Source organism: Trichosporon asahii (assembly GCF_000293215.1).
Source record: "Trichosporon asahii var. asahii CBS 2479 unplaced genomic scaffold scaffold00009, whole genome shotgun sequence".
Lineage (NCBI taxonomy): Eukaryota > Fungi > Basidiomycota > Tremellomycetes > Trichosporonales > Trichosporonaceae > Trichosporon > Trichosporon asahii.
Genome location: NW_014040915.1, coordinates 20,187 through 48,138, shown reverse-complemented (window position 1 = coordinate 48,138; position 27,952 = coordinate 20,187). Strand labels below are relative to the sequence as shown.

General features: G+C 60.1%; 8 protein-coding genes across 8 annotated transcripts; 4 read left to right on the top strand and 4 right to left on the bottom strand.

Moving 5' to 3' along the window:
* Positions 1 to 1,244: 1,244 nt before the first annotated feature.
* A1Q1_06819 (endopeptidase) lies at positions 1,245 to 3,231 on the top strand (the record flags this gene model as incomplete). The annotated part of the gene is made up of 3 exons (XM_014327068.1): positions 1,245 to 1,528; positions 1,835 to 2,986; positions 3,024 to 3,231. 3 exons carry the CDS (start codon positions 1,245 to 1,247, stop codon positions 3,229 to 3,231), a joined length of 1,644 nt encoding a protein of 547 aa, XP_014182543.1.
* Positions 3,232 to 3,528: 297 nt separating this feature from the next.
* A1Q1_06818 (AMP binding protein) lies at positions 3,529 to 5,169 on the bottom strand (the record flags this gene model as incomplete). Its single annotated transcript, XM_014327067.1, has 1 exon — positions 3,529 to 5,169. The coding sequence occupies one exon, from the start codon at positions 5,167 to 5,169 to the stop codon at positions 3,529 to 3,531; it is 1,641 nt and encodes a 546-aa protein (XP_014182542.1).
* A 617-nt stretch (positions 5,170 to 5,786) lies between these two features.
* On the bottom strand, positions 5,787 to 8,933 carry A1Q1_06817 (uncharacterized protein; the record flags this gene model as incomplete). Its single annotated transcript, XM_014327066.1, has 2 exons — positions 5,787 to 6,786; positions 6,928 to 8,933. 2 exons carry the CDS (start codon positions 8,931 to 8,933, stop codon positions 5,787 to 5,789), a joined length of 3,006 nt encoding a protein of 1,001 aa, XP_014182541.1.
* A 7,437-nt stretch (positions 8,934 to 16,370) lies between these two features.
* On the bottom strand, positions 16,371 to 18,773 carry A1Q1_06816 (mannosyltransferase; the record flags this gene model as incomplete). Its single annotated transcript, XM_014327065.1, has 5 exons — positions 16,371 to 17,567; positions 17,635 to 17,927; positions 17,965 to 18,279; positions 18,382 to 18,488; positions 18,622 to 18,773. The coding sequence occupies 5 exons, from the start codon at positions 18,771 to 18,773 to the stop codon at positions 16,371 to 16,373; spliced, it is 2,064 nt and encodes a 687-aa protein (XP_014182540.1).
* Positions 18,774 to 19,172: 399 nt separating this feature from the next.
* A1Q1_06815 (uncharacterized protein) lies at positions 19,173 to 19,803 on the top strand (the record flags this gene model as incomplete). The annotated part of the gene is made up of 3 exons (XM_014327064.1): positions 19,173 to 19,417; positions 19,469 to 19,693; positions 19,746 to 19,803. The coding sequence occupies 3 exons, from the start codon at positions 19,173 to 19,175 to the stop codon at positions 19,801 to 19,803; spliced, it is 528 nt and encodes a 175-aa protein (XP_014182539.1).
* A 529-nt stretch (positions 19,804 to 20,332) lies between these two features.
* Positions 20,333 to 21,474, top strand: A1Q1_06814 (uncharacterized protein; the record flags this gene model as incomplete). The annotated part of the gene is made up of 4 exons (XM_014327063.1): positions 20,333 to 20,494; positions 20,572 to 20,703; positions 20,907 to 21,063; positions 21,101 to 21,474. 4 exons carry the CDS (start codon positions 20,333 to 20,335, stop codon positions 21,472 to 21,474), a joined length of 825 nt encoding a protein of 274 aa, XP_014182538.1.
* Positions 21,475 to 21,573: 99 nt separating this feature from the next.
* A1Q1_06813 (uncharacterized protein) lies at positions 21,574 to 24,752 on the bottom strand (the record flags this gene model as incomplete). The annotated part of the gene is made up of 6 exons (XM_014327062.1): positions 21,574 to 23,338; positions 23,415 to 23,659; positions 23,719 to 23,853; positions 24,022 to 24,292; positions 24,336 to 24,418; positions 24,702 to 24,752. The coding sequence occupies 6 exons, from the start codon at positions 24,750 to 24,752 to the stop codon at positions 21,574 to 21,576; spliced, it is 2,550 nt and encodes an 849-aa protein (XP_014182537.1).
* A 644-nt stretch (positions 24,753 to 25,396) lies between these two features.
* Positions 25,397 to 27,701, top strand: A1Q1_06812 (uncharacterized protein; the record flags this gene model as incomplete). The annotated part of the gene is made up of 8 exons (XM_014327061.1): positions 25,397 to 25,522; positions 25,568 to 25,617; positions 25,670 to 25,870; positions 25,923 to 26,031; positions 26,074 to 26,173; positions 26,262 to 27,018; positions 27,088 to 27,319; positions 27,435 to 27,701. 8 exons carry the CDS (start codon positions 25,397 to 25,399, stop codon positions 27,699 to 27,701), a joined length of 1,842 nt encoding a protein of 613 aa, XP_014182536.1.
* Between the last annotated feature and the right edge of the window lie 251 nt (positions 27,702 to 27,952).

Genomic DNA, 27,952 nt, shown 5'->3' with positions numbered 1-27,952 from the left:
CAGCTGCTTGGCTGTCTGTGCATTGTTCGGTGGCGTTGGATTGACTGCGCTGCACGAGCATCTACTGCACTTGTCGAGGTCGCCCATAATCTGAACGAGCGTCTATAGTTAGCTTTTGGCTGGGTGAAAGTTGTGGAGGCTGGTGCGCCGTGACGAGAGCGAGAGGATGAAGGGAGGCTGATCGGGCCCGTCTGAACCCGAAGAATTGACGCAGCGAGTGGAAGAGTGACGCCTTTGTGCCAGCCATGGCTGCGCTTGACTTTATGCTGCGCTTGTGATCAGTCATGGTGAACCAGCGCAGCCGATTCAGGCGGATGAGACTGCGCTGCACTGACTCGTATTCCAGTCCATTCCTCCCTTTGCCGTAGCGCGTTCGCAGCCGGGATTGCTCTGCAGTCAGCAATGTTCGAGGTCTTAGAATGACGGCCGTCGGAGGGCATCGGCATGCACAGAAGGAGGGCGTTCGCAGGGACAGACGTGATCTCGAACATGGCTTTATGGCTTTGTGGATAGTGGGAGTTAAGCATTCGAGGGTGGATGGACAGGTGTGCACGGCGCAGTGGTCGTGGTCTGGAATGTGCACACAGGGCCCACCCCAGGGTAGACGCGCTGGGCAGTGATCAGGCACGCGAGCGCATACCCTTAATCGAGACCTCTGCCAGCCTGCGTCATCTTGCACCACCACCACTCAGTGGAGATCGCTCCCCTCCGCAGTCATGTCCTTTTCGCGACTATCATCACTGAGCGGTGCTCGACCTCGACCCCCGCAGTCGCTCCTTGCTCTCTTGTTCCTGTCCAACGTTCCTTCTTCTCTTCCTCTCCTCTCCTATCCTCACTCTCTCTTCGACATCTTTGCATTTGCATTTCAACCAGCATCTCCCCACTCTCCCTTCTCTGTCTTCATTCATCTGCATTTGACGCATCGCTTCGCCGCGTTCGACGGCCTCGACACACCTCCGACCGGCCTATCCCGCCTTTCTTTCAACGACAGCTTGACGCTCCATTGTTCCCTTCGACCCTCGACTGACCCTCGTCGACCTTCAACTGCACAACGCATACGCATTCACCACGCATTCTTTCAACGCTTTCACATCACGCAGTCACCTGCGTTTCCTAACGACAAGCACATTCGCACTCGGTGTCCCAGCGACGACAGCCGATCGACTACCCCTCGACTGTCGCGACAGTGCGCCAGCGCCCCAACGCCCGCGGCTTACGTCCCTAACGCTCCTTAACATAGCAGCATGCTGCTGTCTCCCTTTCTGCTCGTTTCCGCACTTGCCGGGCAAGTGCTCCCGGCCCAGGCGCTCGAGTCGCTGCAGCTCACGCGGCAGCCGACACGCCGTACCGACCCGGACGAGAACGTCCGTCTAGCCTGGGCCCGCGACCAGGTCATCAACACCCGCCTCAAGTACCGCTCCCTCCTCGACGAGCCTGGCCGCGAGCGCCTCGCCCGCGATGTCCGCCGACACACGGACGAGATCGAGCGCCTCCAGCGCCGTGCCAAGCGTGACGGTTCCAATGCCGAGTGAGTATCCCTGCCCGAGCCCACCGTGCGCCCGTCGCACGCACCTTGCCCGCAGCACGAAACATGCACGGCCGAACCGGCATGCAGGCAACTCTGGTATGCTTGTCCTGCATGTGTTCGCCCAGCAGACACCTCCACCGCCCTACTAGCAGACATGGACCAAACTCTAATTCCCGCCGGACCCCGAACTTTTGGCTCGGGGGTGGTGCGGGCAGTGGCCGGGTCTCGATCTGGCCGATCAGGTGTCTGCTTAGTGTTTGCATGCGGCGCTTGCGTACATGTTTTTGTTCTAGCTGACCAGCACAGCATTGTAAACTGGGGCCGCGACACGCAGTTCACTGCGCCTGTGACGTTTGGCAACCAGGAATTTGAGCTCGTCGTCGACACGGGCTCGGGCTCGCTCTGGGTGTTTGTCGAGTGCACGAACCAGACCGAGTGCGGGGGCGTGCCGCTGTACGATCCGAGCAAGTCGGCGACGTACACTGCGCTCAACTCTGCGGGCGACTTCAGCATTCAGTACGGCGTGGGCACGGCGGACGGTATCTGGGGCCAGGACGCGGTGTCGATGGGCGGGGAGAGCCACCCGAACACGACGTTTGGCGAGGTCAACCACTCGACCGAGTGGGAGGGGCAGGGCACGAACATTTCCGGTTTGATCGGGTTCTCGTGGCCCGGTGCCGGGTCTTTGATCCAGGACAAGGAGTTTGTGATGCCGCTGTGGTATGAGCTCGCGAAGAAGTGGGACAACAAGGCCTTCTCGATGTACCTGCAGCGCGAGACGGTGACGATGAACTCGACGCAGGAGATGGTGTCCATGGCCACGCCGGGGGGTGTCATCACGCTCGGCGGCTGGGACCCGACGTACTTCAGCGGCGACATCAACTTTGTCGACTTTACGGCGGCCGCGAAGCAGAATCTGGCGTACTGGCAGATCCCCGTCGAGGGCGCGTCCATCAAGGGCAAGGCGCTCAGCATCGGCGGGGGCGGGAAGGACATGCCGTCCCAGGCCGCGGCCGAGGTCATGTTCGACAGCGGGACGACCTTGATCCTAGGCCCCGCGTCGCAGGTGGGGCAGTTTTACGACGCGATCGAGGGCTCGTTCGAGTACCCCCAGCCGGGAAGTGGCAACTACATGTTTCCGTGCGACACGATCCCGCACTTCGACCTGAAGTTCACGTTCGGCGGCGTCGACTATCCAATCTACGACAACGACATGGTCGCGGCCTCCTATTCGCGCGAGTATCTGCAGTCCTTCGGGGGCACAGGGGACAAGTTCCGCGGCGCCGAGCACTGGTGCATGGGCGCGATTGCGGCGACGGAGGACTCAAGTCCGCCGTGGATATTCGGCGACGCGTTCCTGAAAAACGTGTACACTGTGTATCGCGCCGATCCCCCCAGCATCGGGCTTGCGCGCGTCAATGAGCAGGTCAACAATACGTTCCAGGGCGACCATCCCACGTTTGAGAAGCCCAGCAGTTCCGTCAGCCAGCCGCAGCCGGACAAGACGGGCACGGCCGCGAGCGGAGCGAGCGGCAGCGGCAGACAAGCCCAGCGCGTCCAAGACGGGCGCCGACGCGGGCAAGACGTCCAGCGCGTCTGGGGGCGGCTCGGGCAACGATGGGGAGAAGAAGGACTCATCGGCCGCGCGTGTCACCGTCGGCGCGGCCGTTGCGTTCGCGGCCGGTGTCGCGCTCCTGTTCTAGCCTATCCTTTTAGAGACACATTTTCATAGACTATCATTCCCTTCATTGTATCCCCATGCATCGTTTTCTATTTAGAGCGTGGGGGGCGAGCGCAGCGAGCTGAGAGCGGGGCGAGCGGGGCGAGTCGGGAGCTGAAAGCGCTGTGAGCTGAGAGCGGTGTAAGCTGGGCGGACAGTCAGCGGAGGGCCAGAATTGAGTTACGTGGTTGCATCACCAATGCGCAAGGAAAGAGTAACTTCTGACCGTTCGTTCTTGGCTTCTGACATTTCGTTCTATGACAACTATGATTCTATACAACTACAAGCGGGCCCATCTCGACGGCTCATACCGCACAACCTCCCCCGCACCCAACTCCCCGCGCCTGACCAACCCCGCGCTCGTCCTCGGAATAGCGCTGGCGAGGACGACTCCACGCACCCACTTGCTCTTCCTCGTGCGGCCCTGGACATATCGCATCACATGCTGGGCCACCCCCTCTGGCCCCTCTCCTCCAGCGTCCAGCACAAGATGCGCCCGTACGCCCTCCTCACTCCCAGCGACCGCCGCATCGCGCACATGTGGGTGGCGGAGAAGCAGCGCCTCCAACCGTTCCGGACACACCTGCGTGCCAGCGACGGAAAAGCGGTTCGCAATCTTGCCGTGGATGCTCCAGCGCCCGTGTCGAACGGAAGCTATGTCGCCCGTCCTGTGCCAGTGCCCCGTAGTCGACACACTAGGGCCGCGGAGGAGTAATTCTCCCTTGCCGCCGAGTGGGCCGAGCGGGGCGTCGCTCCCGTCCATCTGCACCAGGCGGGCCTGTAATCCTGCAGCGAGCGTGCCGACGGTAGAGTCCGGATCGTCGTTGTGCATCACCGCCAGACCGGTCTCGGCCGTGGCGTACGCGGGAAGGACACGCACAGAGGGCAAGGCATGCTCCACCCGTCGAGCGAGGGAGTGGAGGGGCGAGCCTGTTGAGATGATGCAGCGCAGGCCGAGTTCGCGCGCCTCCCCGTCCCTCGAGGCCAGTTTTGCGAGGAGAGCCGAGATGGCCGGTGGTGGGAGGAAGGCGAGGGTCGCTTCGCTGTCCTCCAACGAGGTGAGGATTGCGCTCGAGCTCGAGTGCGTGACCGCCGCGCCTAATGCTAGGGGGATGAGGGATGCGATGAACGGCGATCCCGGAGCGATGAGCGCGACGTCGCCCGGCCCGAGCTCTAGTTGAGCAGAGGAGAGTTGCGAAGTCACATTTAGGTGGGACAGAATGACCGCGCGGCCGGCGGGTGTATACAGCCTCAAAGCCGGGGACATTGAGGCCGCGCCGTTGAGCGACACCGGGTCGGATGGAGGGGCGAGGACGTCGTACAGCGTTCGATAGCGCTGTGGCTGCAGGTCGAAGGAGGTGCTGGGCGGGGAGAGCAGAATGACTCTGTCGTCTGGGATGCGGGGGTCGAGCTGCTGATTCGTCGTTTCGAATGTGGACAGGAGGGTCGGAGGGACGAAGACGATACTCGGCCGCGAGTCGGCTAGCTGGTGTCCCATGTCCACATCCGGCACCAAGGGACTGGCCACGAGTCCAGCAGCGAGCAGCGCGTACAGCGCGACGCTGCCCTCGATCCCCTCCGCTCGCACGATCCCCACATCCCCGCTCTTCACGCCCAATGCCCCAAGCCCAGCAGCCAAGCGGAGGCTCATATCCCTCAACTCTTGCCTTGACATTGTCCTCGATCCTTCGAGTATGGCGGGGAGGACACCCGAGTATGTTGGCATGGGACTGATCCCCTCGCACTTGGGGAGGAGGAAGTCGAACACGTTGATCTGAGCGAGGAAGGGCGCTGGACTGGGCGAGTCGTAGATCTTTACTCCCTCCTTCACTCGCTTTGGAGGCGGCGCTGTAGGCCGCGAGAAGTCAATCTCGGGCCAGTGGGATATCGAGTTGCGCCTGGACGCCGGATTCGAGGCCATCGTGCTTCGATCAGTCGATATGACGGGGGATGAGGTGGTGACATGCAAGATTACTGATTGCTGGAATGCCCGGCTGACACGCGTGTCCGCATCCCCCGGGGAAGGTACCCAGCATCACACAGTGGGCAAGCAAGTGTGCTACGCACACATGCCACTAGAGTCTGGTCAGATGACCAGCGTTCCCAGACGTGGTGCCCCAACGGGTCGTCCAATAAGCGGGGCGGGATTGGCCGGTTGCCCCATACTTCTCTGGTGATCGGCCCTTTATCACATGCTAATCTCGGGAGAACCGCGCTTCTCCTAATCACAGTAATTTGACTGGCAGCTCAAGTCTCTGCGGCTTACGTATGAGGAGCAGGAGCCTGCTCATAATGGACAGAAGAAGCATTAGTTGCGAAACTCATGCTGACTCTCTCGAGTTTCGAGATTCTCTCGGCTCACTGCGCTCGCCGCTCGCCGCCTGCTACGCGTACACTATGATACATGCAGTCTAACAAGATAACAACTTCGCGTGCACGGGGTGTTCTCGACACAGCGTGATACGACGCGGGATAGCTCTGCGGGCTTCCAATGAATCTGTAGGCTAGCATCTACGAAAGACATACACCCCTGGTGCATCATGCCCTCCGCTCCAGACGCTTCTTTGCCTTTTTGTTCTTCCCTCCACCAAACTCCATCTGCTTGATCTCCAGGATACGCTGGGCGTCGAAATCCTTGCCGAGCCAACGTACCAGGATCAGCGGCTGTGGCGGCACATAGTCCTCATTGACCTGGTGCGGCAGCGGGCGGTGCAGATCGGGGTGCAGACCGACGGGGCGCGCCTGCAAAGCGTGGAGGAAGTCGGGGTGGCGCGTGAGGTACTCCTCGACATGCACAAAGGAGCGCTTGCGCACGAGAATGTCCGCCATGCGCTCGCGGATCAGCGGCATCGAGCCGCCAGACACGACCCACAGGTGCTCGCACGGGCGGACGAGCTCGGGCTCGCGGCCAAGCTTGGCAGCCTCCTCGGTTCGCTTCGTGTTGATCTCCTGCTGCTGCTCCTGCACCTTGCTGATGAGCTCGCCGACAGACAGCGCAGTGCTGTCCTCGCCGTCGGTACCCTCGAAGGGGATCAGCGTGGAGATGAGAAGCGAGCCGTGCTGCATGTCCCACTCGCCGCCCCACATGCCGATGAGCTCGGAGCCCGCGGGGATCACGACATTCGTCTTCTTGATGTTCGCAAGCACCGTCGACATGTCGTCCTCCTCGGCGTCCGCCTGGCGGGCGTACTCCTCCTCGAGGTCGACCGTGCGGACAGTCCTTCGTGGTCGCGAGTGCGCCCATGTAAGCCCGAGCAGGCGCTTGAATCGGTTCTGGTCGACACCGTCGCCGCGGATCATAGCCTCGCGCGACGGCCAGCAGCGCTGCACAATGTCGTCGACGTCCTGGAAGTTGCGCAGAGGGTTGATGAGATGTGGGGGCAGATCGATCTCGAGCATTTCGGGAACGGCCAAGCGCGACAGCGTCTTCTCCGTCCACAGCGTCTTGCAGCGCGCGAGCACCTCCTTCAGCTGCTCCGGCGTAAAGTCGGTTGGTGTAACGTGTACTCCGATTTCTCGTGGCCGATCACCGAGGCGGCTGTGCGACAGCGAGCAAGTCTTGCGGCCTGGTTGGAACACCTGCTTCAACCGCCACTTGCCGATACCAACGCGCGGACCACCGCCACCGCCACAGTCCGTACACCTGGTTGTCAGTTGTCGCCTGTCAGACTTAATTCACCTCTGGTACTTGTTGTCGCAGGATGTGCAGATGATCTCAGCCATGTGGCTCAGCGACGTGCGCTCGGGTCCGCCAACGACCTGGCCGGCTGCGACAACGCGCTGACACACGTCGCAGAAGCACCTGCGCTGGGTGACGTCGTCGTTCACGAGGTCGTCGTCCTCCATGGCCGTGCGCATACGCTTCCTGGCTTCGGTAGAGCCGATCGAGGATCCCGTCGTCGTGCTGTTTGGGTCGAACATGACCGGCTGGTGCACACCAGAGCACTCGGGGCAACGGAACTCGACGTGGATGGGAGACGGGATCGAGGATTTCGGGGCACGCAGCAACACGCGGGCGACAGCCTTGCCGCACGTCAGACAATTCGAGTGCTGTTCTATCACCATCTTCTTCTCTCCACGAGGCTTGCCCCGCTTGGGCGCAGGCGCCGGTGGCGACTGGTCACTGTCCTCAGGAGACAAGGGGCGCTTGCCCTTGGGAGAGATTGGTGTCACAGGCACGCCGTCGGGTCCCATCACCCGCGTCACGTTGTTCGGGTGGCCATTCAGCATCATGAGGTCGTTGCCGTTCGGGATGAGGAGGTTTGTAGGGGCAGCGACACCAGCATTGTGCAGGAGCCCGTCGGCGCCCGTCGCGCCGTTACCAGTCTCAGGCAGCCATGAAAACAGGTTGTCGAGGTGATTCTCCTGCAGCATGGCCTCGAGATCGAAGGGCGTCATTGGTGTTGACCCCGGGTGGTGCGAGTCGTACTGCGCAGAGGCAACGCCGGGGTGCACAGGCATCGGGGCGATGATTCCAGGCTCGGCCTTTGGCGTGATCAGGGTTTCCGTCGTCGCCTGCTGGCCGTTCAGCGCCGGGAACGGCGAGAAGGTGCCCTGCCAGGATCCGCGGTGCTGGACAACCGGCGGTCGGTCCGTTACTGTTGCGGATTGCGGGGCGGTTGCGTTGGTGTTGGTCTGCGCAGTGACACCCGTGGTCGAGCCTGGGCCGGCCGTCGTCGAAGCAGGAGCAGCGGAGGGGGGAACACTGGCGCGGCTGGCGGCCTGCTGGAAAGGGCCAGCCACCTGGTTCAATCGAAGAAGTTCGAGTTCAGCTGCTCTTTCCTTGGCACGGGCCTCTGCGATCTGGAGTTCGAGAGATTTTGTTTTCAGTCGGATGAGCTCGGTCCACATCTGTTGTCGCTGAGGCGATTCGGCGGCCTGCGCAAGACCTTCGATGAACGGCTGGATCGGGTCCTCGTCCGCCTGAGACGCTGCTCCATGGGACGATGACGGTGCGCGGACCATGGTGATCGGTCCGCCGGCGGAGGAGGGTTGGAGTTGGCCACTGCCGCTCGAGGAAGGCGGGGGAAGGGGGATCTGATTCATGGTAGGGGTCGGAGTCGCTGGGTGCTGTGCGAGTCCAGCCTGGCCACAGTTGATCGCGTTGACGGCGACCTGGTGCTCGAACTCGCTGTGGATTGTAGATCTTCGTGACAATCTTCGGTGCGGAAATTGGGCGACGAGTCTGGGGTTGAAGAAGGAATCGTCGTGGGGTTGGCCACCGCCGGCTGAATGGGCGCGAGGGATCTCGTGCTGCGGCGATAGGGTCGGTGGAGGTTGATTCGTGGAGTCTGTCGGGCTGGAAGTGGGGAAGAAGATGGGCTGATGCTGTGAATGTTGTTGATGGAGTTGGATCGAGATGGGAGAAGGATGTTGCGGAGGAATGCCCTGTACGCTGTTCATGACGGCGACGTGGTGCTGGTGCTGGGCTGCTGCTGCCATCTGGGCCTGGTGAGCCTGCTGGGCCTGGTGCTGCTGGGCTGCTGCCTGGTGAGCCGCCGCCTGAGCCGCCGCCTGGGCTGCCGAGCCTGGGACGGCACCCGCGCCGGCACCAACGCCAGCGCCAGGTGCAGACGGCCCTGCAGCCGAGGTCGGGGATAGGTTGAGGTTATTTCCGGGCAGGCTCGCCGGAAGCATACCGACCACACTCACCCCGCCATGTGAGCTAGACACGCGCCGCTGCATAGTCTGGCCTGTGTTGGTAGTGGTGTCCGGCTCCGTTCACGCCGATGCTTGTCTGCTCCGTTCGTGTTCGTCCAAGCTCGAGCTCCGGCGCTCCAAGGTAGATCCTCTCGCTTGTCTTCTCGCAGTTCGGTATGCAGACAAGGCGTGTGCCAAGCCTAGCAGTTTCTTTTGTGTGTTGTGTGGGAGCCGCCAGCGGTAGTTTGGAAGCGAAGTGCGGGGTGCGCGGGGTTCCACCGGTTAGAGCAAGAGGGTCCAGAAGCGTCGGAGACACCGGAAAGGCTGATCAGCTGAGTGCAGTGACCAGCAGAGAAACGGAGCACACGGATCTGCAAAAGTGCTTTGCGTCGGCGAAGAGTCGATTGGCTGGGAATGCGGGGTAGATGTGGTTTGCGGAGGGGGAATAAAGCTGCCAGTCGAACAAAGCACTACAGTGGTCGGGGGGTATACAGTGATGACAAAGAGACTAGTGGGTGCGGGGTAGCTAGTAGTAGAGGGGGGGAGGAAAGATGCGACGTGAGATGGGAGTAGTGTTATCTATAGGTGAAGCTTGTCGCCGCGAGAAAGAGACCGGGTGACAGGACGAGTGTATCACCGGACCGTATGGACCGCGCCTGCGCTATGGTGCGTGTGATGTTTGAGGGGCCACAGGCCAGAGGTACCAGAGGACGAGATGAGAGCGGCGGCGGCACGAGCAGAGGCAGAGGCAGAGCGCGCGAGATAGCACACTAAACGTCTTGGGCTGCGCCAATGTGGAAGAGAGAGATGCGGCGCCTCGAGCCGGGGCACCTCGAGCTCAGGAGCGACGAGTATACGCCAGGAGCACAGCACAGGATCACAGGAACAGGGAGCGACAAGATGCATATGATGGCAAGAGGGCATGAGAGAGCAGGTGAGAGGGCTGAGGGGGGGAGGGATATACATGACTGTGTCAAGGAAGAGCAGAGGGAAATCAGCCGTTGGCTGGGCTGAGGCTGAGGCTTTGAGCCGTGCGCTATGAATCCATCCCCGAGTAAGACACCCAGGCAAACCCTCCGGCACGACCCTCGACCCTTGATCTCCGGTCTCTTTCTCATCCGAACCATCTTCCAACCATCCACCCACCATTCGGACATCCCTCCTCGTCCATTCATCCCCCCCCCCTTCTTATGAATTGCATGACGAGGTTGCTTGTGGATGAGGCCGTTGAGGGCTGGGCAGGTCTCACATCGACTCGTTCCATCTCTCCCACTGATGCATAAGACACCGCATCCGCTCTTCCTCTCCGCTCCGCAGCCTCTGCCGCGCCTGCCCCGCGTGAGAGCTTCCCTCCACTTCCACTCTGAGCGTAGCACCAACTCGCCGAGATGGTGACCTTGTCTGTAAGGTCCGGTCGAGGAACCCGGTATGACTGCGGATGAGATATACATGACTGTGTCAAGGAAGAGCAGAGGGAAATCAGCCGTTGGCTGGGCTGAGGCTGAGGCTTTGAGCCGTGCGCTATGAATCCATCCCCGAGTAAGACACCCAGGCAAACCCTCCGGCACGACCCTCGACCCTTGATCTCCGGTCTCTTTCTCATCCGAACCATCTTCCAACCATCCACCCACCATTCGGACATCCCTCCTCGTCCATTCATCCCCCCCCCCTTCTTACTATTTTCAGATCTCAGCCGCAAAACCCGACCTCTAACCGCCAGCATCCGCACGGCGTCTTGCTTCAGCCTCAATCAAACCAGCCAGCCTCCATCATCCTTGCTTCATGTCTGACGTCTTGACCTACTTGGGCACCTGACCTTCCTTCCCTTCCGCATCAGCTCACCCAAGCATGCCGCAAGACGTATCCTATACCCCGCACCACCTCGGCGGCGTCACAGAGCACCGCGTGTACCAGACAAAGCAGCGTCCACCAGCTGTGACTCTAGGTCTTCTCGCATTGCACGGGTATGCCGCGTGGCGTCTGTGGCAGGCGGACCTGAGTGTGCGGGCGCTCCGCTCTCTGTCGCACTGGGACTGGGCCGCCTGGCGGCAACTCGTTTCAGTGCAGTCGCTCGTCCTGGTCGTGTATCTGGTGATCCTCCTGAAAATCTCAGACCAGCTCGTTTACGGTAAGTTCCCCGGATCCTCACCCGGCAATTGGGTCTCCTGGCTGTCGACGGCCCCCCCGGATCCCCGGATTGCCATGTCGTCTCTAGCGCCTTTCTGCGCGCGTGCACACATGAATGCACGAGTACGTCATCTGGTAATTGCTTCGCGTTCGGCACACAACGCGTGCGCGCATCGATGCGCGTGCGAGCTTGTGGCCGAACCCTAAGCGGGCCTTCTTACCCTTCCGCACTGCGTCCGGGACCGGGTCAGCCAATGTTCCGCTTCCTATTTTGCGCGTTCTCGGAAGTGTGGAGTGCTTCTGGCTGCATTCTGGTTCCCGACTGCGTCGATGCTTCCGAACACACAGCCCTAGCGTGCCCTTGGCAGCTGACATCTGCCGTCAGCTGCCGGGGGCGAGAGGCAGCGGCTATGGCGGCTGCAGACTACGAGGTCTCGGTCCGCGCTCCGTTATCCGTGTCTAGTACAGATCCAGCTGACAGCCGCAGAGTCAGTCACCATGTTGCCAGGCCTTGGCGTGCAGGTCTCGGCGGTGTCGCGGCGCTTCTTCCGCCAGCAACGGCGAACATGCTTCGTGCCGTTGCGCGATGTCGAGTCGGTGATCATTCACGAGGGTCTCAGCAAGTGGAACGTCCACTACTACCTGGGCATTGTCACCGGCAAGGGCCAGCAGAAGGACGGCAAGGACGACGGTCGCATCTTAGTAGCATTCGAGGTGAGCTGTGGTGTTCTTTCTCAGCTGACATCAGTCGACACGGCCACCATTGGGTATCCTGAAACGCGTGTACCACGCCGTGAATGCGGAGCTTCAGAGCGCACCAAAGGCGGTCCCGAGCACGCAGCCCTAATTCTGCAGCTCCTGGAATCCTTCTCAACGACGAGCCCAGGGCATTGATCTAGTCTGTAACGAAGAGATCTCGTGCTCTGAATGGTGGGTGCACGGCCGCCTCGTTCCCGAACAAGGGCTCGCGGCGTGCTGGAGCGTGTTGGAGCGTGTGCTGGATCCTGCATCCTATGATCCTGTGTCCTGTGTCCTGGGTGCGGATTGCGGACCCCCGCCCGCAGCAGGCGGCAGCAGGCGGTCGCCGCGACCGGCAGCGGCAGCGGCAGCGCAGCCGAAAGACCCGTGATCGCCGCACGCTAGTGCGAGCAGCACATGCTGCCACAGTATTACGCAGCCATGCCTCGAAGCAAGAGTCCAGGTGAGCCTGTCAACGTAGAGCCGAGAGTGGAGTCTTCGGGTCTACCGGGCCTCGGGCCAGGGCCACATTCTGTGCATTTCGCGCTAGCACACTAGCGCCAGTGGTTATAGTGCAAGGTTGGGTGTAGCTCAGGTACACATGCATGTAAGATAGAGACATACCAGGAAAGTGGACTAGTGCAAGGAAGGTCTACAGGCCTACGCACGTCTTCCGGCTCGCGGCTCGCTTGCCGGGCGGTTCTGGCCTGCATCTGGAGCCTCCGACCGAAGAGAGGAAAGGAGCATACGACTGTGCACGGGCTTTGCACAGCGGCTTTGAGCCCTGGTAGCGCAGACTCTGATGCGGGTGTGCTCGGCCCCTGCCTTTGTGCGGGGCATGCTTCGGGGCCCTCATTGTCAGTCGTCCAGTAAGAGTGCAGCAGTATATCGAAGGTACTGCGCGACTGCGCGTCAGTAAGGAGCAAAGGATGATACGACTCTCTGCGCGGGGGCTGAGCACATGACACGAGCTGACCCTACCAGGCACAGATAACCGGTATCTAAGATGCCGGTGGTGGTCAGGATTTGCAGGCGAGTTGGCCGATAGGTACGGTACAGGTACGCGCCGGCCAGGACGGCCAGGAACTGGGCTGGCTAGGCTGATGGCATGCAAGGCATGGTGGCATGGTGGCAGGTACGCGCCAGGGCATGGACACGCTGAAGGACCAGAACTCCGTCCCACTCCACACCACCCAGGCTCAATAGCCACCCAGCAAAAGCACGAGACGCTCATCCCATCTCCGTGTCTGGCATGGTTGTAACCACCACCCGTCCATCTCGCGTCCTCGCTGCTGCATACCTCGCGTGCAAGGCTCACATTCCGCCAGCCCGCCAGCCCGGCCCCCCGTCACTCACCGCATGTAACCACCAGTGTCTGGTGCTCCGCTCTCTCCACCGCTTCCATCCCGCAATGCCAAGTCGCTTAACTATCGTTGTTCTCACGTTACGCAAGCCCACAGACGAGGGTGCGATCGGATCGCTGATCGGACACTGGCACTGAACTCGCGCTAAAGACGACTAGCACCAAGCTGTGACGAGGGTTAGTGAATTGCATGACGAGGTTGCTTGTGGATGAGGCCGTTGAGGGCTGGGCAGGTCTCACATCGACTCGTTCCATCTCTCCCACTGATGCATAAGACACCGCATCCGCTCTTCCTCTCCGCTCCGCAGCCTCTGCCGCGCCTGCCCCGCGTGAGAGCTTCCCTCCACTTCCACTCTGAGCGTAGCACCAACTCGCCGAGATGGTGACCTTGTCTGTAAGGTCCGGTCGAGGAACCCGGTATGACTGCGGATGACAGAGTAGACAATCCGGTGGCGGACACAAAGGTTTGGCGGGCTGGCATCGACGAACGAGAAATGGCGCTGAGAGGGGGATTGACTGCCAGGCCAAAACCGGCAAAGGTGGGTGTGGCCTATCATCGCGCTGTGGAGGGAGGTGTTTGAAGCTGACCCGAACAAGATGCCTGTGGGCGAGCCTGAGCCAGCCTGAGCCAGCCTGAGTCTGCCTGAATCTGGCTGAGTCTGGCTGAGCCGGCTGGAGCCTGAGACACGAGCATGTGAGAAGCATGTGGGTCGGGCAATGGGCCATACTCGCGGCCTTACTCGCTTTCGCTGGCTGCGGTTGGCTAACGGGGTGGAGTCTCCACAGGCCAAAACCCGGGGCTGAACCCAGGGTCGTCAGTCGGGGGCTGAGACTTGCTCACAGGTGCGTTGCTCGCAAGAGCCGGGGGGGTGGAGGGGCCGGACCGTGCCTCCGTACCTTCTCCATCTCTTTTCCTGCATTCACGCCTAGCATCGACTTCCCTGCATGAATTGGAAGGAGACATGAGCTTGGAAAAGAGTGCCAGTGTGATGAGTAATGATGATCAGTCAGCGTGTCAGCGTGCAGCGCGTTCCGGCTTCTTCTGCCGGCTTCAACAGGTTTGACAGGATATCAGGGGGCTATAGGGTGGAATCCGGGCCGTGAATTCCGTCACTTTCTCGTCATTTGCACGTCCGTGTCTATATGGATAAATCTGGGTAATATGGGTAAAAATCCCCGGCCGCCCTGGTCTTTGAGGTGAGGTTGAGCTCGGAGTCCGAGGTACTCTCTCACCGTTCACCGCTAGCTCCTGTGCTAGTTTCGCGGCGCACAGCGGAGTGCGGAGGACAGCGGAGGGAAACCAGGCGAGAAACACAACCCCGGCAAATGGGTTCGCAGGAACGGATACCAACAGGCTCAAGGTTTTCATTTGACTATCGGAGCACAACTTTTGGATCCTGAGATTAATATTGGGCAAACACTCCCTGCTCCCTGCCCCATGCCTGCGCGGCCAGTGCCTCAATGATCACCCCGATGACGACCGAGGTCGTCGGCCCCTCGACAAGGCTTACCCCTTCCGCTGATCTGTCATCGGCGAGCGCGAGCGGAGTAGGCAGTGCGGAGGACGCCGCTGGCGCGTGTAGGCGAGAACTGATACGCGGTAGCGTCGGTAGACTTTGAGTCTACTGGAGTATAGTCGACAAGGTTGGGACCAGTTCCAAAAGAAGCGCAAGTAAGAGCAAAGGTAGCTTACGCGGGCGATCTCGTTGCCGTAATGCTCAGACGTAAGGCCGAAACCTTGCACAATGGCGACATTGCACACCGTCGGGGAGGTTACTACCGGTTACTCCTTCTCTCGCATCTTTCGAGTTATCATTGAGGATGAGGATGATAACTCAGGCAGCAGTTGCGGGAGAACCAACATGCTGTTGCCCGAGCAAAGCACTGCTGCGCAGTGTGTCGCCTGACCACCCCTCTTCTCCCGTTCTGCAGTAGAGCAGGGCAAGGGGAGTAGTAGTGCAGGGCGAACCCCGCAGAGAAAGGACGCACGCAGCGCACACAACGCACACAACGCACACAAACCCGCACCAAGCGGCATCTGGGCTTCTAGCGCATCGCGCGACGCGTCCCGAACGTTCGGGGACGTCGGGGACCCGCCGGGGCTCACTGGCTCCAAGAGGCCAAGAACCGGGGATGCTGGGATCCCTATCCGGGTCATGTTCTATCATGTGATGGTCTCGGGGGGCCTGTGGTGGCCTGTGGGCCCCTGTGCTCGCCGCCATGTACCTGCCCAGAGAACGCCTGAGCCTCCTAGCACGGTCCAAGGACACGCCAGGACACGTCTGGGACACCCGCGTTCCTTGCGCGTTCCTCACATCGCACGTCGCAATAGCTATCGGTTGTTGTCGGTCGTGTACTGGAGTTCGGAGGTCCAAGTCCGGGGTCATCTTACGATCGCTTTTCGATGACGCTCGACACGGTCAGTCTGGAATAGTCGGAGCTCACGGCCCCTTGCCCTGGCCCATCGCACCCGTTTCTCCTTCACTTGCCAATCATGAACCCTGCGTTTGTACGCACACCAGAAAGAAACAGGGAACATCGTCAAGAGACGACAGGGAGCAAGGGGGTGGCTGCTGTATTCGTGGCTTGGAAAGGAGTGAGCGACCTGAAGCGAAGAGACAGGCGACTTTGACGACACACACGGACGTCACTCGCAGAGCACCGAGGGCGGTCGCGCCCTTTCTGCCCGCGGACGCCATCAGCTGTGCAAAAAAAATCCTGAGACTACTGACGGCGTGAAAAGGAATTGCTGCTCACTTCTGCTGCCTCACGTCCCGGCCGCGCCGGCCGGTGACACCCTTACCTTCGCTCGGAATAAATTACTGACGCTGAGATGAGCAACTCTTCGCTGACTCCGAATAAGAAATCGCTCAAGCCTGCGGTGAGGACGACAAACGGCTGATTCTATGCTGTGCATGCTGTGTTTGTGCTGATTTGCCGGTGTTCTTCTACTCATTCTGCCCGCTCACTCTCCCCCGCTCTGCCGCAATGCGCACAGACCTCCGGGCTTCTACCTATAGAAGCCTACGCCTCTCCGACACGGAGTCTCCGCTACTGGAACCAGGAAGCAACTGGAATCGCACCTATTCCACTCCTAGCGCGCCGACGATCACTAAATTGGCGGCTGCCTAGTCTCCTGTCTTAGCCTGCAGACCGCGGCCTACAAACGTCTCCCCCCTTTAGTCGTCATGGCGCTTAGCTCAACACGTAGTGTGACTAAGCCCCATAATTTCGGATGGACGATCTCCGGTGACTCAGAGACCTTCCGTGTTGATCTCGACGCCCTTCTGGCGGAGCAGGCAGTACTCGCCGTAGACACGGCCCTTCTCGCCAACACCCCAGGGGAACCAGAGGAAGCGGCTCCAAGGGCGGCTCGAAGCGGCGTCAAGGAACGTCGTGCAGAACTCACGGTTCCACGCGTCGTCGTGCACGTAGTCGGGCTCCTTCTCCGAGAACTGCTGCGACGGCAGCGACACGGCGACGAGGTAGTGGCACTGCTCGACGGGAAGGTAGGCTCCGGGCTCGGCGCTGGGCTCGTTCATGTCGTTGAAGCGACCAAAGTGGACAACGCGAGTCTCCTCGCGCGGCCAAGCGCCGGCGGGGCCGCTCGGGTTCCAATGACGAGGCATCATGCCCTCGCCGTTCGTCTGGATCCACTGCGTGTTGACGCCCTCGGGAACGAGGAACGATGACGGGAAGCGGTGCCACTCAGTACCGTAGCAGAGATTGATCGGGTGGGTCATGTTCTGCAGCGGCGTGAGGTCCCACTCGTGCTGGACGTCCTCGCCGCTCCTGCCCTCGCGGAGAGGAAGCGGCTCATAGCCCATGTCGGAGAGGACGTTGGGGAGCGTCGTGTACTGGAAGTAGTACGCAACGTTGAAGGGCGCCTGGTAGAACTTGAGGGTGGCGGCGATGCGGCCGAGCGAGATAAGGCACGGGAGCAGGACAGCGGCGAGCGCAAAGTTGGAGAACATGCTCGTCTGCGACGCACGGTACGGCGAGTGCGTCAGGTTGATGAACAGCGTCTCCTGCCAGCCCTTGACGAGGTAGATGGTGACAGCAGCGTTGAAGCACAGGAACGGGTAAATCGGGGACATGAAGCGCTCCTCCTTGTGCGGCTGCAGGCTCATGAAGATGAACCACAGGTAGAACGGCGCAAGGCGGATCGCGAGGAGCAGGTACGGGCTGCTCTCTCCCTCCTTCGGCTTCATCTGCGTCTTGCCGAGACGGCGGAAGTCAAACTTGTACGTGAACAGCAACGCCGGAAGTGCCACCAGAGCGGCGAGCGTCAGGAAGTTGAAGTTGACGAACAGGTTCGCGATGTACCAGTACCAGGGCTCGGTACCATAGAGATCAGGGCCACCCTTAGAGAAGAGGTTGTACAGGATAATGTTCAGCGTCGGGAACGTGTTGCGGCCGTAGGCCCAAGAATCGAACGCCGCCACGGGGATCTGTCTCATCAGCTGCTGTTCGTATTCTGCCACCACAGTGCCGAAAAGTGGGGGAGTGGTGACTCACCGCGAGGCACGCCGACCAGCTCACAGCGCGAATCAGCGTGTTCATCCGACCGCTGCCCCAGACAATGCGGTTCGAGGGGGCAACGATTTCACCGCCAGCTACAAACAGATACTCGAACACGAAGGGAAGGCCGAGAGCCGCAGCAAACGGCCAGCCGAGAATCGCCCCAAGTGCTGTGAAGAACGTCGCAAGGAAGGCGCGACGCTTGCCCGTGGGGGTCGACGTGGCGGGATGGAACCAGTAGGACGCAGCCAGCATGGTTGTATACATGACGAACGAAGATGGAATGAACGCTGCGGTTAGCTCAGGTGAGAAGCGCAATGAGCTTACCAGTCGAAGCGTTCCACATTCCGGCGCTGAACAGCATCATGAAGAACATGTACCGGCCAACGCGCTCGTTGACCTCGGTGACAACGGTGCGGAAGAACTTGGCCTCGGCGAATGAGCAGATCGCAGCGAGACAGATGCGGAGCGCGAAGAACTGCTGGCGCTCACCAAGTCCGAGAAACTTCGGGCCGAGGAAGGCGAACGGCCAGTGCGCGACAATGTACGCCCAGCTGCGCACAGCGTACTGCGCCGACACCTCCCACGTCTGCCATCCCGAGTTGTGTTGGAAGTAGTGCAGCGGCTCCCAGAAATTAAACACTGCGCATTGGTCAGTCGTCGCCACGGTTTCATAAAAGCGGCCCAGGCGTCGGGAGGAGGATCACGTCACCCTGGGACGCCCGGCTGGCGTTTCGGACCCACCTTCGTCGCAGTCGCTGATGATCGCATACATGGCGCCAGTAAAGCGCACGAGCATCAGGAGACGGAACGCAAACGACAGCGATGGCACGACGGGCCCGTTTCGTTGCCTGTGACAGGTCAGCTTGTCCTCCCATTGCCAAAGCTGAAGTGGACGTGAACCGTTGCAGCTACGCAGGACGTAGTCGCGAGCATGATGACGCCCGACGCTCCACACCACGACGGCTTGCGTTCAAAACTAACCGTCCAACCTGGTCCTGCAGCAGACCTTGGTGTCTCCGCTTCCATCCCGAGGGCGCCGCGTTTCCAAACTGGTCCTTCTCCTCGACCTTTGTCGGGCCAGCGACATTTGTCGGCCGCCTGAAGCGGATAGTTTCTGTACCGGGCATAGCCATGGTGGGCAAAGGTTGATCACAAGAGTGCGAGCGGTCCGCACTCCTTGGTTTGCGTGTAGAAAATGAGATAAGAGTGAGGTTTGAAGAGGAAGAGCGAGTTGCGCAACTTTGTGGACCTTGCGTGCCCAAGAATATCTGATTGGGGTCGGGATCTCAGGTCGCTGACGTCGGCTCACGTGGTTCAATCAAACAGGCGCACCAGCTTACGTGCGTACGCGGGGGGCGATAGGAGTCAGGCCAGCCAGGGTGGAGGGGCGGAGATTCAGGTTAAATCCGCCCATGGCTCAAGTGTTCGCTGTCGTGCGCGGTCCGAAAAGTCGTGAATTGGCCGGAGCGATAAGTTGCTCGTACGCATCGGACTTGTTTTGATAACGACAACAAATATACGACCTCGTCACCATGCGCTGGAACCTCTGGGGATCCAGCTCCGACAACTCAGAGGCTGGGCCGAGTCAACCTACCGACGCTGCCGCCCCGACGAGCTCGGAGGCTCAGGCCTCCACTTCGACGCCTGCCCCAGCTGCTCCGGTTCGAGCCCCGGAACCTCCCCTCTCCAAGTATGAGCGGGCACTGAAGGAGGAGCAGAAGCTCCAGGACGAGCAGTACCCGAACTACGAAGATATTCCTAAGTGTATGACCCTGTTGTGAGTCTTCCCCGAGCTACAATGAAGGGTTGAGCGGTAGCTGACCGACAGCGACGAGTTCGTGAGCTGCTACGCTTTGCTCCCGCAGATGCGCAACATCTACCGACACGGAGAGCTGCGTGACTGCTCGTACAAGTGGGACGACTTCAAGTACTGCCTGTCGCTGAAGTCGGAGGACAACGAGGAGCGCCGGCGGTTGTGGGTTCGGAGACGAGCGGAGTGGTGGGCCGCGCGGAGAATCGGCCCCAGCTCCGAGGACGTCTGGGACGTGCGAGAGTGAGTAGCCTTTAGGTAGTTGTGTACGATTGTTGCGCTAACCAGTTCTCAGGAAGCCTCTGGAGAACTTCCCGCCGCTTGTTGACGAGGATGCCGCCACGACCGATTAGACATTGCATAGACGTGTATGAGATGGATTATGAGATGACTTCTTGCACTGGGAGGGAGGTCACCAGTACTTTGCTCCGTTCTGAACAAGGATAGAGAAGCAGGGCTTGCACAGATCGGTTTGACGTGGGGCTCGTGGAGAGCTGGGGAGACTGAATGTTTTTGCGAGCATAGGCTGTAACGGGGGCGCAATGCTTCCTCTCAGCGGGGGCTGCTACAAGATCGGCGGCCACACGCAGTCAGCGCGTTCTCTCAGGAGGTGAGGAGCAATGCTTAATGCGATATCATTCTTCATGCACATCGCCCTCTTCCATGCATGGAAGAAAGCCCCCCACTGCAGCATGGACGCTGCAATCCACAGCTTTCGAAAGGTCGACGCCGAAGCGTTTCGGCTTACGCCGAATCCCGAAATTGGATAAGCGCCGTCGCCTCCGCGCTGCGACCAACGGCGGTCCAAGTCCGGTGCCTCCGTCAACTTGACCTTCCTTCCTCCCACTCTCTCTTCCAGTCACCTCACTCCGACCCGCCAAGATGCCCGAGGAGCACGACCCCACCGCGCACGTTATGGACTACCCCGCGCTCGACCTGGGGAACAAGGAGTGCTCGAAGACACACGTCGCCATTGTCGACTTGGATGTGTTCGTCTGGGGCCTCGAGGAGATCAAGGACAGCAAGCTGCCGATAGCCGCTGTTGTGAGTAGCCCCGGTCTCTCTGTTCTCGCTTCTGTGGCCTTCAGCTCTCGTGTCTAGATCGTGTTAGCTGACCCCAGATCGCCTCGCATGGACGGTGCAACAGCGCGAAGAACATGGAGCCGTTTGCGCGCGGCCTGCTCGCCGAGGCCAGGGAGCAGGAGAAGGCCTCGGGACGGAGGAAGATCCGCGACCTGGTCGTTGTCACTCTGGTGAGTTGCCGGGTTCCTTGCTAAGCTGACCCCAGGACCACCGGAACCACGGCCAGCGCACAAAGTACCGCGACACAAACCTCGCCTACGACAAGAACTGGCACCACTTGTGAGCTAACGGACCGTCTCTGTAGCTGATAGCGCAGTATTGACATGGCGGCGACGATCTGTGAGCTTATCTTAGCTGAGCGACGCTTCTTCAGAAAGCTGACATCTCAGACGGAGCGACGCAGGACTATGACATGATCATGAAGTTCCTGAACCCATATCTCTTCCCCAAGGGCGAGCGCGAGATCACCGAGTGGATGGCAACGGGTATCTCTCTCGGCGGTAACACGGTCTGGCGCCTGCTGCGAGAAGGTATGCTGTCGTTTGCCCTTCAAGCTGACTCAAACAGACCCGCGAATCCGCGTCGCGGTGCCGATCATCGGTCTCCCCTTCGAGGCCTTTGGGCCGTACCTCGGTGCGCGCGCCGTGCAGGGCGGGCTCGACTTTGCCCCGCCAATCTACCCCGCCACGCTGCGGCCGTACATTGAGAGCCGCGAGCCGGAGAGCGCATACAAGGACCGCAAGATTCTGTCTATCCATGGCGAGATTGATGAGCTCGTCCCGTACCGCTTTGGAAAGGACAAGATTGCGGAATTGAAGAAGAACGCGCCTGAAGGACATATCGAGGTCTTCGTCCAGAAGGGCAAGGGACATGTGTGCACGCCCGACATGCTTCGGAGGGCGGCCGAGTGGTTCTACCGCTGGGGCTGCACTGAGCCGTAGAAGGTTCAGAAGTTGCACCGAAATAGAGTAAAAAATGCATGCAATAGAGAGTGCGCGGAAAGACTACTATGGGGGTGCAGAGGGGAAGGGGGGAAAGGGTTATGATGATGCCGGGGTATGCTTGGCCTGGAGGGCCTCGAGCTTGCTGATCGTCCGCTTCAGAGTCAGGATGGCGCCCATGGTGAGCGAGCCCATTGCGTCCGCGTTCCACATCTCGGCCATCTCGTCGTCGACGTCCTCGCCGCTGTCGCCCTTGTCCATGAGGCGGCGGGCGTGCGAGATCACGCTCGCGAGCCGTCCCCGATCGTAGTACAGGTACTTGATCTCCTTCTCGAGACCTGTTGGCGGGTTGTCGAGCGCGGTGCGCACAAACGAGCGCGAAAGGACGTACGCCTTCTCGCTGTACAGGCGCGAGTTGATCCGGCCCTCGCGCGTGCCCTCGAGCTTGGAGAAGGCCGGCTCGCAGTGGTACGGGTTCTTGACGAGGACGAGACCACTGATCGACACGAAGACCTGCAGCAGCGACGACTTGGTCGGGTTCCACGACTCGCTCTTGTCGCCCGCCCACGTGCCGAGGATACTGAGGCACACCTTGCCCTCCTCATAGAGGTTGGGGTTACAGCGGCCCAGCCCATTCGTGTGCGAGTGGAAGTAGACCAGTGGTGGCTCGTACGGGAACTTGGACGGGTTCAAGTACACGTCAAACACGAAAGGCGCATCCGCGTATGGCGTACCCTCTGGTCCCACAATCAGGACACGCATCAGGTCTGTCCGGTCCTCGTACGTCCGCACGAGAATGTTCTCGGGAAGCGAGGAAGACAGGGCGCGGTGCTCCTTCATCAGACGCGAGGTGAACTGCTTGTGCGACTGCTGCCGCCCCTCGTTGAACCAGTGGTGGTCCGCAGGGGCGGTTTCGAGAATGCCGAAGGAAGCCCAGAGGTCGTCATCGTCTAATGGCGGACGGGCAGGAGCAGAAGATGAGGAGGGCCCAGCGTCGGCGGATGCAACGGGTGCAGGTGCAGCAGCTGGCGGAGGCGAGGGGAGGGTAGGCGTTGCGATCTCGGCCGACTCGGGAGGCGTGACACTGTCCTCGACCGCCTGAGCGTCCTCATCGTCCCAGTCCATGTCATCGTTGTGGATCACATCCTCTGCGGGAATGACGACGTCGCCAGCGTTGTCCACGTCCATGAGTGTCTCGAACTCGGTGTCGGCCGTGTCGGCCGTGTCGGCCGCGTGACCATTGGGCTGCTCGCCGTCGTCCCAGTTGCTTCCAGGGTGGTCGTCCTCGGACATTGTCTCCCAGCTGTGCTCGCTCACGAAGCTGACGTCGTCCTCGACCCACTCGCCGTTGTCGGCGAAGCCTTCGGGCTCATTCAGCACGATCAGCTGCTTCAGTTCCACCTTGCGGGTCTCGCCGTTGTACAGTTGCACGCTGACGGTACCGTCGAGGTGCATGTCGACAACCTCGCCCCACCAGTCGACCTTGGATTTGTCGCCCTTCGGCTCGCCCTGGCCGAACGCCTCGGGAGAGGTACCGTACTCGATGCCGAGTCGGTGCATTTCCTGCTTGTAGCGCTCCTTGTCGTCTTCCGGGCACTCGGTGACACCTAGCGCAGGGACTTCCGGTAGCGGTGTCTCGTTATCGCGGCAGAAGAGTACGTTTTGGCCGAGGCCGACGCCGTAGTTGACCTTACCAAAACCACCAGTGTCAAGCTCCAGCACTGAGACAGTCTCCTTCTCTTTCGTGTCCAGATCCAGGACCTCGGCGATACGTTGCTTCGGGTTGTAAGACTGAACGATGACCGGTTTGCGCTCTCCGGTGTCAGAACGCCAAACGACAGCTTCTCCTGGCCAAGCCTCGTAGCTGATTGTCAGTTCCCGTTTCGAATTGCGCAACTCACTCGTCCACATTCCTATACGGAACAAAGCCGGTGGCGTACTCGTCGGTCTCGGTGCCATCTTGCCACCGCAGCTTGAGCTTCGTCCTGTTCTCAACGACACGGTAAACCTTCAGAGGCAGAGTGCCCTTCATGTGGTACGTCGGCTTGACGCCAAATCGCTTCTCGTCCTCCTCCTTGCGAAACACGACCGTCGTGCCGAGCGGGGGCGTCAACTGGTTGACTCCCTCGAAATGTGTTAACTTCTCGAGCTCCTTGCCACACCAGAACTTCTTCGGCTCCGGGTGCTTATCGTGCTCAGATATCGGAAGCTGCAGGTTAGCGTAGGAAGGTCATTACAACCTACCATCTGGTTGAGAGCATTCCAAACGATAAAGACGATAAGAGGCCGAACACTGATGACCCGGTCGGTTTCCGGGTTCGCAGCAGGAGGGAACTCGCTGAATTGCTGCATGAACTCGACCTGCTCGGGGAGAACTTCCTGATTGAGTCAGCTATATGAGCCGTTTTCACGAAGCTCACCTTGGCGTACCGTCCGGTTTCCAGCAAGCCGCCCATCTCCGCTATTCTGTAGATGGTTCCGTCCCGCGCCTCCAGATGTCCATCTTCGAACACCTGTACGTTAGCAAAATCCTCCCCAGAGCCTTACCTCTTCGACGGTTCCAACCCATTCGTCGTAGACGACCTTGTCTTTGGCCTCCACTTTGACGTCGTTCTTGAGCAGCTCCCAAGGCACAAAGCCTTCGAGCCGCTGACCCGAGATAACGTGCTCTAACCGGCACTCGGAGGAGACGCTGATAACGACGGCCGATTCCGGGTCCTCCAGAGAGTGCTTGACAAAGTCGCCCTTCAAGAATGATCGCTCAAAAAGTTCCAAGTCGAGTTCGGACACGACCTGGATATCGCCGTTCTGCAAGCTCCTGGATTGTCAGCTAGGACAATGGCAATGACAGCAGCACTTACGATACAAGAACCTCTCCTCTCACTAGAGCTGGGGGCTCTCCATAAATAGGATCAGGCGGAGCATCCTCGTCTGCCCAGCCACGCTGCTTGTCAGTTCAACGTTTGGCCACAGCTAACTCACAATGACTTTGCCGCGGTATGAGGGCTCGGCCTTACGCGAAACAACATCTCCGTGGAAGAACTGCAGGGTCAGCAACCTGATAACCGAATAGCAAGCAGGTGTCCAGCAATATCTCGAAAGTGTCATCCTTCGTTCTGAAGAAGTGGCCGTCAATGCTGACCACGCTCTGGCCACCAGCCTTCCTTCTGTGGTCCGCTCTCGGTCTTGCCCGGCGCTCTTCGAAGGCAAACGCGGAAGGTACTCACCTTGGAGGTGAAGTCGTCGGGAAGCCCGGGAAGCGACCTTGGTGGCGCCATTTGTGTGTTTCCCTCGTGAACAGTAGAGTAGCCAGGTGACTGCCGTGAGATGGAGGATGAAGATGCGCGTGCTTACAAGCGACGCCTGATCAAGTGGACATGAAATCCACCAGGAACGGGGGCAAATCCCGCACCGTGTTCCTATTCCAAAACAAAACGGCCAAGCGCGCCTGGCTAATAAACGCCTAATGAGATGCTAATGAATTGGCCACGAGGCAGCACGCCCATTTGAGTTGCGGGCTAATGCCTTCTCAATACCTAACGCTTCGTCAGGATGAAACCCCAGTCCTCACCTGCTCGGACGAGCGTCCTTCGCTGCAAAGAGTGGGCCCCCTCTCGTGGCAAACGCAAGCGTCTGCACTCATACGTGGATTATGTGCATATTGCAATCATTTCTGCAGCCTCTGAGTAAGCTCGCCACTTGTTGTCAAGAGCACCGTCCCCTGACACACATTGCGCCAAATTGAGTCAATCTGAAGCTTGACACAAGGTGCGGAATTGCCGGGATGTCCGCTGCCGCACGCCAGATAAGATGTTGTGACGGGAGCAAACAGACGCGGCGGCGGCGGCATGACGCGCTGGTACAAAGCTATGATCGCGACGACACCATCTGACCTCTGACGTACAACTTCACCACGCCGAGCATGTCCAAAGACGTGTCCAGATCGCCGCCGAAGCCGCACGTCGCTGCCGCGGTGAACACGCCCCAGCGCCGCGTCCTGTCAGGGGAGGGTCCCAGCCGGCGGCCAACGGTACTTTCGCCAGCCTATGTGAGTGTCCCAGAGCTGAACTTTAAGGCCATAAGCTGACTTCAGACTTCACGGAGACACAGTTTATATGGAATAGATGACCGAGTCGTCATCGAGTGAGTCGACACTGTTCGGTAGCTACGTGGAGCGGTCAGCTAATAGCGTCAGTCCCGGATCACGAGTTTGGAAAGCTGGCTTCTCCGGGGAGCCGGATCCACGAACATGTTTCTGGGCCTGCGACGAGAAGTACCCCGGCGAGGCTTGGGGACTCGACATTTCCTACACACCAGGATGCCGCGGGAACCGAAGTGAGGGAAGACGATTAGTGCGAGCACGAGTTGAGAAGCGCTTGAGGGAGGTGTTTCACAAGTGAGTACCGCATGTCGTTCAACGTAGGGCGTGGTCGTAGCTGACGCGGCAGACACCTTCTGACAGATGGAAAAGCACGCAAGGTGATCGTGATTGAGAGCACGTTCCTGCCGCAGCTCGTCAAGGAGGAGATCGCCCGCGCCCTGTTCGACAACCTGAAGGTGAGCTTCAGCCACTCGCGGTAGCTAACGCCAGGCGCCTAGTGTTGCCTTCACCCCTTCCAGTCTTCTCGCTCTAGCTGCGTGCGGCAGAGTTACGGGTCTTGTGGTGGACTGCGGATGGCTGGAGACAACAGTCACTCCGGTGAGTCCGCAACGATAAAGACGTAGCTAATGGCAGGTCTATGCGTCTCGGCCCCTGTATCACCTGGCCAAGTCGAGTCCGATGGCAGGCCGTATGCTGCACACCAGACTGCGAGCCCTGCTCCGCCACTTTGGACAGTATCACTCCCCTTCACCAGAACATGCCGCCGCGAAATACGTGCCTCGTCACATTCTGACGGACACGCTCGTGGAGCGTGTGCTGACGGAAAGCTGCTTCCTGAACTCTTCCCCGCCTGCTCCTTCCGACCCCATGGATGTCGACTTCCAGCGGGACGAGTCATCGCAGGACGAGGCGCCCGCAGAGGTCACCCCTGACATGGACGACATGGACCTCATGTTCGCGCTCGAGGAGCGGTACTCGCAATCGACCGCCAAAGACTGGACAGTGACTCTTTCGCCGCGTAGGGGCAGCGGACGATGCGCTGTCCTCATCGTCCCCGGGTGGATTCGAGAGTACGTCGCAGAGGTCCTCTTCGGCGACGGTCCCAGCGAGGAGTACTCCGTCCCGGAGATCGTCCTGCAGACGCTACGCGGCCTCCCCATCGACACGCGGACAGAACTCGCGTCGTCAATTCTCGTGGCCGGAGGCACGGCCAGCCTACCGGGTTTCATCCCGAGACTACGAAACGACATTATCCGTCTCCTTCCTCCAGGGGAGCTGGAGCAGCAGTCGAACGATGTGCGCGCTGAGGCGGCTGAGTGGCGAAAGCGGAGCAAGGACAAGTACGCCCACCTTCACGGCCTGGGCTCGAAGATCGCGATCATCAACGATCCGGCACCTGGACCGAACAAGAGCAGCGGATCCGCTCCTCGTTGGACGCCGGCGTTGGTGCCCTGGGTCGGAGGGTCGCTTGCAGGGTGAGTTGTGGTCAACCCGTCGATAACTGACATCAGAATCATCAAGACAGGAGCACCCGAGATTCTCCGCGAAGACTACGACCAGCTGTGCAACGAGGACGAGGAGCGCGGTGTTGCCTTCGGGGCCATGGTCGAGGAGAGCCGGCAGGGAGCGCCTGACCCCAAGGTCGGACTTGAGCTCTCCGAGTTACGGCCCGGCATGGCGACGGGGCCGATGGCGAAGCGCAAGTTTGGGTGGGAGTCCGAGGTGCTCCCAGACTGGACAACTGTGCGTGTGCGTGCTGGGGCGTGAGAAGCGTTTGCGTTGTCACTTGTAACACAGACCTTTGTATGAAACCTGTGACTGGACCGGAACTGTCGAAGCTGGCGTGAGCAGGTGATAGTCAGGCACGGCTAATGTCGAAAACAACACGCCAACCGCTTTCCAGCACCGTTCATCACAGCCTCGTATGTCTGTCGCGCAATGGCGAGTGTTCCCGCAGACGGAGGCTGTCCCGCAGCCACAATGGCGGTCGCCTTTCCGGGTGGCGTCCGCTGAGCGATACGAAGTCATCAGTGGACGGACGAACGAGAGGGCGCCGGGAATCAGGCGCGTTATCGTGTTCCACGTCCACCCTGTGCTTCTCCCTGTCGTCCGGATCCATCCCTGAATCAGGTGTGTCAGGCACGGGTGGTACCAACGGTGAGCGCAGCCCGTCCCACCCACAAGTTGGTGAAGGCACCATTGTCAGAGCCAGAGAGCCAAGCTTTGCTTACTCCAATTTATTTTGCGGTCCTGCTAATCTTCTGATTGTGTTGTCTTCTCCACTTTTCCTCGACCTCTCAACTTCCACCTCTCCTGCTCGTCCTCGCCACCATGGGAGACGACAGTAACGGTCACCTGTCGCCGGACGGGGCCACG